The 11932-nt window shown below is 34.5% G+C and overlaps 1 protein-coding gene across 1 annotated transcript; it reads right to left on the bottom strand.

The window, feature by feature from the left end:
• Positions 1 to 7284: 7284 nt before the first annotated feature.
• Positions 7285 to 9280, bottom strand: LOC131040036 (uncharacterized). Its single transcript, XM_057972952.2, has one exon. The coding sequence runs from the start codon at positions 8834 to 8836 to the stop codon at positions 7859 to 7861; it is 978 nt and encodes a 325-aa protein (XP_057828935.1). The 5' UTR covers positions 8837 to 9280; the 3' UTR covers positions 7285 to 7858.
• Positions 9281 to 11932: the final 2652 nt, after the last annotated feature.

Here is an 11932-nt window from a genome sequence, read left to right as displayed (position 1 = left end):
ATAACTCATTCTTGGAGTTGTCATTCCTAAGCCACTTTGCTCAGTGATCTGAGAGCAAGAGTGAGACCTTAGGGATCCTGTGACATAGAGAACAATGGGACACCCCTTGGGAAGTTGAACTATCTCAATATATTTCCTATAACTTGCACCAAGAGTCTCATTGGTGTGTGGGTCTTTTGAAACTGAACTTTGCATTTTTGTCACCCTCATTTCCCACATACAATACCTTCAATAGGTGTGATGCAATGTCCTTAGGATAAGTCATCCATGTGTTGATGCGGTAACATGATAAATCACATAAAATCCATCATGAAATCATTTTTGAAACATAAATGAAAGATTTCTTAATGTAGTTTGTTGCTCCTTGACTCAGATTTTCTCTTGTGGATGAATAATTGTTCTTGAATTGATGATAATGTTAGCATATGATTAGATTATGAAAATGAATTTAGAGGGATGCCTTATATAGGGTTTTCATAATTAAAATCACCATCAGGACAACTTAGATTTGATATTTTCGCATGAAGTGAGATTTGAATTAGATAAGACCGTCAAATTATCCTCTCACAATTCAAGGAAAAAAGCATGGGACTAGGTAATATACTACCTGGTCCTATCAACTTTTTCTGAATTTCTAGGAATGCGAGATAACGGGATTCTAATGCCAATTCCAACTCAATGGCAAAAACCATAATGCATAGGTATATAAAATATGTTTTGAGAGTTGAAATTAGGGTAAGATAAAGGATAAATCAAGATAAAATAATAAAGGGCACACCTAGAATTAAGGGCCCAAATAAGAGTGTGATGATGAAATAAAGAGGAACAAGACCCATAATAATCATTTAAATCAACAAAGGTCCCATAATGCATAGAGGAAAGGGAAATACTAAAATAGGTGCTAGGAGAATGTGAAATTGGACACACTAATAAAGGTGTACAATTTATGATGCAACAGTATCTAACAGTCTCTTAGTTGTCTTCCTCCATTGATTGAGTCACAAATCCATCTTCTTTTTTTATTTCCACTATCCGCCTTCTGCATCTATTTGCAACAATAGTTCTATGGAAGAACTTAGTGTTCTTGTTCCCCTCAAGCCAAATTTCCCTCGATTTTTGGCACCATTAGCTTTCCTCTCTTGCCATCAATTATGCTAATTTCTCTTTCAAGATTTTCTCCAAATCAAAGTCATCTGAGCTCATACCTTTCTCATTCACTACTTCATTAAGTGCCTCCAATTCTTTCTCCACCCTAACTTTTTCTTCAAATGTGTCTTTGAAGTATTCCTTATTCCAGATTTTGAATCTGTTTTTTATGTTATTTAGCTTCTTATAACATTGGAAAAGTTTAGAATAATTTCCTATCCTTACTTCGTTCCACCAAGGGGATCCTTTAGCTTGATAGTGAGTTGTACTAGAAAGTGATCAAATCCTATATAGGGTAAAATCATTGCCTCATATAAATCTACTTGATTCTCCTACTCCCCAAAAAGAAAAAAGAAATCAAGCTTTTATGCAATACAAGTGAAGCCCTTCCTCTGATTTGTCCAAGTAAACATGTAATTCCTTGTTGGTATATCTCTCAATCTGTTATCATCTACAAATGCCTGAAAGTCATCTTTCATCTGAGACCTATTTTGCAATCCCCCTATTTCTCTGAGTTATTTAGGGTAGCATTGAAGTCCCCTCCTATAATCCCTTTTTCTCCCACATATTGTTTCAACCATTTTGTGATGTCATCTCATAATTACCTTTTATCTATGGTAGATACCGACCCATAGATGTTTATGATAATAAATTCTTCATTTTTTAACAAAGCTTTACATCTTATAGCTACCAAATTTTGATTTTCCTCTTGCAAAGAGAAAGTAGTTGCTAAGGGATTCCAAACAATACCCATGCCACTTGAAGCTCCATCAAATTCCTCAAACTGCACCTTCCATTGCCTCCAAGCACTCATTCTCTTCTCACTTTCGTCTCTGCTCCATTTGGTCTCCCAAATAAATACTATATCAGCCTTGTTTTGATCCATTTGACATTTGATCAAGTGCCATTTGCTAAGGGCATTGGCGCCCCTAACATTCCAAGTTAAGAGCCTCATTACTCCTCAGGAAGGAGTATCTCCTTCTCGTTTCTCAATTTCCTCTAGCCTTTGGCTTTAGTAGCCATTTCCAACTTCACTTCGTTTGATTTTGGTCCCCTCTTTCTTGGGCTTAATATTTGTTTTTTTCAATTTGGATTGTGCTTGTTCAATGCTTCTTTTCACCAATATGTCTTCTTCCTCCTCAAAGCTCATATCCATATCAATGTCTGAGTCTGTACTTTCATCCTTGTTTGTTTCCTGGCTAGGATTCTCCTTCTTGGCTCATGTAAAGTCATGTCCTTATCAATTTCAATCTCAGGGAGATTCAAAAGTTCTACATCTTTCGTCCCATTTATAGCCCAATCTTTTTATCTCCAGGCTTCTCAAGTCCTCGTTACTTCCCCATTATTCTCTCCTTTAATATCCTTCCCATCCTTGAGGTTAAGATGTCACCTCCAGTTGGCTTAGCTCCACTCCCATCCCTCTTGGTTCTCTCTTAGTAAAAGTGTCTCCAAGATTTTCTGCCATGTGTTATTTTCTTTGGTTTCTATTAAATCTAACACTTGCCCTTGTGGCTTAGAAGTTTCCCCAGTGTGGAAAATTCTTGAATTTCCTTCACAACTTCCTCCAAGTCCCCTTTCATATTCATTCACCTTATTAGTCTTTACTATTGCCCAACATTCTAGCTATCCATAGCCTTTAGGTTTGCATTTAGGGCACAAGATAAATTGATCTTCCCTCTCTATTTTCTATTTCCAAACACTCAACTCAATTTGGATCTCTATTTCCTGCGATAAGGGAGGATGGGTCTCAAATCGAGAAATATTTTGGCATATGTTCCAAAGCATCTATCTTCTATTTTTTTGTCCACCAAGATGAAAGATCCTAGACTCCTCCTAATTTCTATTAAGATGTCTTCCTCCCAATATTCAATAAGGAGATTATACAAGTAGATCCAAACTTGCCCCTCGTTGATTTTATGCTTCCATGGATCAAAGTTTGGGCTCCAAGTTATTAAATGCACCCTAATGTTGTCTAGATAATGTGGTCCACTATTCAAAGTGTTCCACTTCTCATAATTGAATGAGAATTCTATTAGGAAATATCCATTCGGTTAGGCTTAAATCAACACCTTTTCTCCCCATTTCTCTAGGCACCACTGACTGATTTTTCCAAGAGCCAACTAACCACCCCCCCATTAAATAAAGACTCCTACATCTTTCAATCTTTCTACATATTATTTCATTCAACTCTTTTCAATGAACACATATTGCTTTGCCATATGAGAATTAGGGTTTTCCAACATACCTTGTGGGTTCACCAAATTGGATTGAGATCTACCTTTCACAATCTACATCCCTTTCCTCTTCCATGACCTGCTTGTTTGCTCCCATCTCGTAGTCATCCTATCTAATTGATTTTTGCTCTGCCAATAAGTAGAAGTTTATGCCCTAATTTTGTTTTCTTTCCAAAACTATCCATACCCTCCTCTCCTGAATCCATTTCTATTAAGTATATTTGCAACTCAATTGTTGCACCCTTGATCAAAAAACCTACTTCACAAATCCTTCAAGTGATCCTACCTATGATGTCTCCATCCATTATGTCATGGTCGGGGGTGAAAAGGTAGCAATTACATTCTAGTTTGATTGTTGTTGGCCTAATGATCATGATTTCCTACCCTGCAACGATCATATGCCTAGTTCCTAGTTAGGCATTTGTCCACCCATTGTCCGCATTCGTAAACCCATTGTGAAATATACTTTGCCTCAATTGATCGTTGTCTTTGGACATTTTCCCCATTCAACTACTCCCCTTCCTCAATATCTCCCCAATTTCGGCCTTCCAAATCTGTTGTTTTCTCCTCACCTACGCTCGCCATTTTTTAAAAGCAAATTATTTTAGTTATTTATATTTAATTTCATACTATATTAAAGATTTATACTATATGTAACTTATTCACCCTTTGGTATTCCTTACTTCTTGTTTTTACTTTGGAGGTAATTGGAAGTCTCAAAAAATTATTAATTTGAAATTTGAAATAAAAGAACCACTCCATGATTTTAAACATAACAAGCAAAAACAAATATATTATTCAGTAATTGCTTATAGATTTGATTGTGTATGCCAATTTTTATCAAGTCCAAAAACAATCATGAAATATTAACATGGATCGTAGAAATTTGATAGCTCTAACAAATTTATTGTTCATTAAAATTCAAATTTAATTTAAAATTAAATGTTAGTACATTAATATCTTTATGTACATTTAAGTCATACTATATATGATTCTAAACAAAGAATCATATAAAATATACAATTCAACCTATTCAATGTAATGACAGTAACATAATATTTTAATTTATAATTTTCACGTGCAATAAATTAAATTGACTTCCATCTCATACAAAACTGAAGTTTGACCACTATTATTTATATTTCAAACACTATATATATATATATATATATATATATATATATATATATATATATATAAAATAATGTTCAATATTTATTGATGTTCAGAATGTATTTTATTAATACATCACCATATGACAAATACCTTACAATAATTAAAATGACATTTACTATTGCATCTTTTCCCTATTTATCTGAAAGGTTGCATCAAGACAGGTAATGATCGCTGCCTCGATAATTGTACCTCATTAGCTATTTTGTCTTTACTCACATTGACTGTTCTTGGTAACTTTAATAAATCTGCACTTTCAATGAATGTCTTGGTTCTGTCAATATCATTAAGTAATCCTTGTTTAACACTCTTTTGTGTAGTTCAGACCTGTTTGAAAGAATTGATGAGCTACAATTTAGGCAAGGGATGATATCAGATTTTTACAATTATAATTTGATTTAATTCTATATTTCTTTTGAATCAACATTTTGTATCACATTCCATAATCCATCATCAAAATATGAGAACACTGAGAACACTGAGAGACACAGAATTTGATTCAAACAGTTAATACTTGAATATGTGTGTTAACACAGAAATCAAGATTCTCATTAAATTCATGCCATCTGTTCCTTGCAATCTGCAGAGATCAATGGTATTTACTTCAAGTGGGCTCCAAATTTTAACTGAAAAAGATAAAAACTTTGGAAGTTGCAACCGCTAATGATCTGTATCTGATTCAGTACAATGGCACCCACATGAAAAAATATTAATTCAGATCATATTCACTTACTGGTTCATTTTTATCAGAATTCCATATAACTATCCAAGAGAAAAAGCAACAGCCCATAAGGAGGAAATACCAAAAGTAGAATATCTTGAACATTCATGTCCAGGCTTCCAATTGAACCAATATCAGTTAACTATTGTTTTCCAGATATCAGAATGAAAAGGCTCAGACTACATTCTAGTACCATTACTTGAGACTGGTTAGCATTAGATTAAGCAAGAATTGCAAATGAGTGAAGTATGGTTTGCAAGAAGACAGGCTGCAAGAAATCGTTCAAAGACACCATCTTGATATAGTGCTAGGCATTAACCAAATGACAGATATCGAAGCCACAGTCAGAACATGGTTCACATTTTTGTGTTACCTTTTTGTGGGGGTTCCTGAAAATTTCAAGATCTTTCTTGCTGGGTTTTCTGTACTTTTTGGAGGATTTTATGGCATCATGGAGATTGTTTGGCTATCCAGTATGAGAGCACAAGTCAATGTTGATATCTCTTTAGCTAAGAGCCACGGGCTGAGGGTTATCAATTCTGCTAGAATTGTCCAGAGCACGATACAGGCCTCATCCCTTATATCATACCTCTGGAGGTTTGAACATTAATTGATGACATAATTAAGAAACATACCATCACCCTCCAACCAATTGTGCTCAACCATTTGAACAATAATCCTTTGATAGGTTTTCTGTTCTTTGAGAACCTATATATGTAGTAAACACTTGAATAGGGATTCATATATTTTTCAATCTGTCACAAATTTTGCGTGTCCATCATGAATCCTTCCTTTTATTTGTTTTCACTGAACAAATTTTTTATAACTGTACTTCCCTATACAATTTATTGATCCCCAACCCAATGAAAGCAAGCTGGTGTGATCCACCCCAGATATAATTCGATCATTTAATATATTTTTCTGGTAATATTGTCAATGGAAATCATCCTTCACCATATAAGTTTCTTAGAACAAATAAAAACACAAAGCAGATCCATTATGCAAGAATGATAGTTTGTTCAATCAAAATATTGGCACCATTGTTATTGAAGAAAATCTTTACAATGAGAGTGGTATATCACAAATTTCATTTACATTTTACAAACAGAAGTGAGGCCATCTCCCAGATGGATCAATATTGAAGGAAGAGAAAAACTCAATCGATCAAACATGGCTAGTAACAGTGACGAAATTTGTCCTCCTTTCTGACAAAGACCTATTAAATCTCATTTTGTATCGCTCGCTGTTAAATTGGCTATTTACACATATAATACTGCAGCATTATAAACAATCCTGTCCATGAACTATACTGGTAAAGTTCAAAATATGAAGTGGTTTTTAAACCATTGACAATGTTAAAACTGACTGATAATCAAACAGCTTCAGTGCACCCTTCGGATAGACCAGGCTGACCCACATGATTGTATGCTAGAGATATTGCTTTCACATCCTTTCAAATATTGTACTTTTGTAGTTTATTGTGAATAAAAACAGGTAAATAAAGATGACAACAAACTCTAAACAAGAGATATTCATAAATAACATGAACATGTAGCCATATGAACACAAACATAAACTGCAGTGTAAGCAATTTTGCTTACACCTCCCTTCAACTGATAAACACATCTAGCCATTCTTCTAGTAAGAACATCTAAAAGAAAAGATGGAAATGAACACTACAAATAGGTATTTTCTGAATATAAAATAAGTATCCAAAAGTTGTGTTGCACATCACCGTGACGGATAGAAAAGCATCATCCATATAATTTTACACTGAAGTCCAATTTGATCAACATGAATGTTCTCATAATGGGCTTGCTAATTGATTGCTTCCCGAACATATTCCAAGAGACTCTTGTTCCAAGCTCACAAAGGAACCTCTCAGATGAATAAATCACCAAAATTTATATTATTTTCAATCTAAAACCTTCACTACCTTAGATCTAAATGCTACTTTTACAATTATGTTCATTACAAGGTCTAGAACAGGTAAATGCTAAAGAAGAGACACAGTGAAGATGTTCTAGTCACAATTTGTAAAAACCAAAATCTGCAGTCCATAAGATCATTAGTTCAGTTAAAAGCCACAAAAAGGATACCAAACCAGTCAAGGGCATGTACCCATTTCATGGATCAGGTTCAGTGGCCCCTACACATGCAATCAAACTGCATTGCATGTTTGTCTTACGAAGGCATACATGCAGAAACTGGAAGCTAGTACCAGCTATCTGATTTTCACTCCATGAGCAGGGGCCAAAAGAAAAAAAAAATTAAATCCATCAATGGATGAAGACAGTAGCTGAACACAAGAACATTCTTATCTAGCAATCTAACTTCCATTGAGTTGCAACAGAGAAGCCAACTCATAAATGAAAAAACCCTAAAATTGATCAAATAACAGGACAGCTAGCTGTTGATTATACAAATATTCATGGACTTCGCTTGCATTGTAGTTTAAAGAACGCAAATATCAAGAGACAATCCTTTTCAGAGAAAAATGAGATACCATGATACTGAATCCGACCCTGCTAAGATACAATGTAAACAAAAAAGAATAAAAAATCAATACAGGAAGAAATCAAAATTAGCCTCTGTCGATCTCCATGGCAGAACCTGTAGGTGATGAAGCAGTTGCAGCAGCAGCAGAAACAGAAGCAGAATCCTCATTGTTGGACTTGGCATTATTACTCCACCTCTTTGAGTGCCTGAAGGCCCTTACAGGACTAGAAAATGCCCATCCCCAGCTCTTGCTCCTGCTGTGGCACCTCCCATTAATACCCTCAGAAATCATTGCAGCACAGGACGTTGATGATGATGTCATTATAGGAGGCAAGCCTCCAAACCCCACAAAAAGCCCCCCACATCTCACATTACTGCCACCTTTAACATTCTCTTCCTCTTCACCCAAAACCTTGAGTTTTTCATGTGATTCCGCCACTTTTCTTGAGGACCCCACTGGGCTTTTCTCAAAATGAACAGGATGAAATCTCTCCGCCGCAGAAAAGCTTCTGCTCCCACACCCCACAGACCTTGATCTTGTGACTTTCCCTCCATTATATATAACTGAAACCTCCTCTTCAACTTTATCTGCAACAACACCATTTATCTGGGTTTTCTTCTTTGAGAAGCCAAAGAAAGACCAGAATGACGCAGAGCCATTTGTTCCTTTCTTCTTACTAGTACTACTGCTGCTGCTGCACAGATTTGAATCGCCTAAGCTGCCTATTCTTCTTGAAGTGGCTACAGATTTGCTTCTGCTCAGCAAAACAAAGCCTTCTGCAGATCCACTATGCTTCGATCTATCATTCAAAGATGCAGTTATTTTTCTGCTACCCACGTTATGATTTTCTCCATTGATTTTCTTTGCAGCCTCAGATGAGGAGGATGAGCATGAATAAGACGAACCCACTTCAGATTGCTGTGGGAAGAGTGACTGTTTTTCAGAAAAAATGAGCTTTCCAAGCTTCTCTTGTAGACAAATTGCACATATTCCCACAGTAGACTGACCTGGGTGGATTCTGCAGTATGAATTCTCATAAAGATCATCCACTTCTTCTGCCATGACTGTATAGTGTGTCTCTTCACCTGGGTAACTTCCAGAGCTAGTAATTCATAGCAAACAAGTGAGGAACAGCACCATTTCAACCATCAGATCTTCACAGAGCTCGCTTAGTTCTAAAACTAGATTTTCTTTCTCTCTATGTTTTATGTAAGGGCCCTTTCTTTGACCAGTAGACTGAGTATTTTGACCTCCTAATGTTCAATTCTTCCAAAAAGGGCCAGCATGGAAAACTTCGCCTTCTTGATGCCTTCGTAAATCACAACAAACAAGAAGTAAATAAAGGAATTTGTTTAGTTTCGGGTGACCAAGGTGATTTGGGTATTTTTCTCTTAACTTAGATATATGGCCACAGTGAAATTCTGCTCAACTCTGATCAGTGACGATCACTTATAAAAGGGTGGTGTGTGCTCTAGTTAATTCTGATTGGGGACAGTTTTGGCAGGTGTTTTTGTTCACTTTGGTCGAATCTGATGGATGATATTTGGGTGGTGTTTATTTTTATGTCGATTTGGACAGTAGACAATTTTGGGGTTGTTTCCTTTAGAGGATTTTGAGGTGACAATTTTGGCGGTTCTTGCTCTCACTAACTTTCTTTGATCAGTGATCATTACTATGATTTACTATCAATTTCTATAACTAATCATTAGTATGATTTTTTATCAAATTTTGATTCGTCATTTTTAGTAGAGTATTCTTATTAATTTTATTTTATTTTCATTTATTTTTATCAATTTTAATTTGTATTTTTGTTAAGTTAATTTTATATCAATTTTTATTAATTTTGATAGTATCATATCAATTTTCATCATTTCATTTCATTTCATACGTAACACTTACATTCTTATCAATTTTAATTGGTGCCTTTGTTAAAATTAATTTCACATCAGTTTTCACTAATTTTCATAGTGCCCACATCAATTTTGATATTTTCATTTCATATTGTAACACTTCTCATTCTTATCAATTGTAATTGGCGTCTTTGTTAACATTTCATATTGTAACACTTTACATTCTTATCAAATTAAATTGGTGTCTTTGTTAAAGTTAATTTCATGTCAGTTTTTACTAATTTTGATGGTACCTACATCAATTTTCATCATTTTATTTCATATTGTGACACTTTTCATTCTTATCAATTTTAATTGGTGTCTATATTAATGTAAATCTAGCTTCAGTTTTTACTAAATTTGATTGTGCCCACATCAATTTGATCATTTCATTTCATATCATAAAACTTCTCATTCTTGTCGATTTTAATCATTGCCCTTGCTAATGTTAATTTCATGTCAATTTTTACTAACTTTGATGGTACCAACATCAATTTTCATCATTTCATTTCATATTGTAACACTTCATCTTGATTTTAATTGACATCTTTGTTAAGACTAATTGCACGCTAGTTTTTACTAATTTTGATCATACCCACATCAATTTTAATCATTTCATTTCATATTATAACACTTTTCATTCTTATCAATTTTAATTGATGTATTTGTTAACATTAATCTCACTTCAGTTTTTACTAAATTTGATGGTGCCCACATCAATTTTGATCATTTCATCTTCACTAAATCTGATAGCTGCTATGTATTCTTTTTTCTGCTATGTATTTTTGGCTCGCACCACTTGGTATACTTTGTCATCATCATCACTGTAAAACCATCCATACCATAACTTAGAAGTTACATAATATTAACTCAAATCCTACTAATATACATTCATAAACAACTGATTGATCATCGTCATTGTGATGTTTACCTTCACAGATCTGATAAATAGTTTCTAAGATAACTCAAAACAAACAAAAAACAGTCCACCCAAAGCAACTTCCTGAAACATCAATCTCCAACAATAACAGCTAAAAATAGCATTTCATAAAAGACCTGCTACAAACCATAATTACAGTCCATAACTCCTATTTAAAACCAGCTACAATCTGTAATTCCAGGCCAGTTACAATCTGTAATCACAGTTCATAACAGACCAGCTACAAACTGTAAGTACAGTCCACCTACAGCTATTCAAAACCAAACAAACTCATTAAAAGTATTAACTTCTTCATATACCTGTTTTACTCTAGTCCTTTCAAACATGTGCCAATATTTTTTACTCTGTTTGTAGACATCCGCAGCTAAACTGGTTCTAAAACGACATTGTCGTATCATAGAAAATCAATAACACAAAGTTAGTTGTGCATCACAGACCGTTGATCTTACAAGTTACAATTATGAATGACACAAATTTTATAATGCCGTTTTGAAACCAGTTTAACCAAATGAGTTGGTAGACTGAACTTACACTGATTAGCCATGGAATGAGAGTAATATTGCAAATAAATTAACTTAAATGACTCTACCAAACTTTGAGACACATGGGTGATATAATACATCTGGGTTATAAGGTTGGTAATGGCCCATCTGTGTACCAAAATGTTGCACATGTGCGGTTTGAAATGGATGAATGATGGCAAGGTGGCTAGTATCAATAATGAGAAAGAGACATTATCTGTACTTTGACTTGTATTAATTTTAGGTTTGTACGGTGACTTCTCCTTACTGGTCATTTCATGAGACACCTAAAAGGTTCAGAATAGCCTAATATTGCGCAAATTTCTTGTCAGAAAAGTAGTGGGAAAGTGATCTCTACACTAAATATACCAGGCAACTGTATGCTTTTTAGCACAGTTCTTTCTTTGTCATGTAGTTGTATTGGTGTAATGTTCTTTTACTGCAACAGTTGGGCTCAAATGTGTTTTTTTGGTGGGTTTATGAATATTATTATATAAGATTGTTTTTGGATTAGATAGTATATATCTTGTAATTGATCTTTTTTATTGCATTTGGTTATTCATCATTAGGATCGATATTTTGGATCACATTCGGAACTATCCATCATTACCATCATTACCATCAACATTTTAGTTCACACTTAGAACTATCCATCATTACAATTATTAGGATCGACATTTTGGATCACACTCAGAATTATCCATCATTACCATCATCGGGATGTATATTTTGGATCACACTCACACTCAATGATCTTGTTACCATCATTAGGATCAACATTTTAGATCACACTCAGAACTATCTATCA

This window comes from Cryptomeria japonica, chromosome 9 (assembly GCF_030272615.1).
Source record: "Cryptomeria japonica chromosome 9, Sugi_1.0, whole genome shotgun sequence".
NCBI classification, from domain to species: Eukaryota; Viridiplantae; Streptophyta; class Pinopsida; order Cupressales; family Cupressaceae; genus Cryptomeria; species Cryptomeria japonica.
Note: the sequence above shows the minus strand (reverse complement) of the source record. Positions and strands in the feature narration are given on the sequence as shown.

Coding starts and splice junctions, on each gene's coding strand:
- LOC131040036 (XM_057972952.2), bottom strand. CDS start 8,836: ATGGCAGAAGAAGTGGATGATCTTTATGAGAATTCATACTGCAGAATC.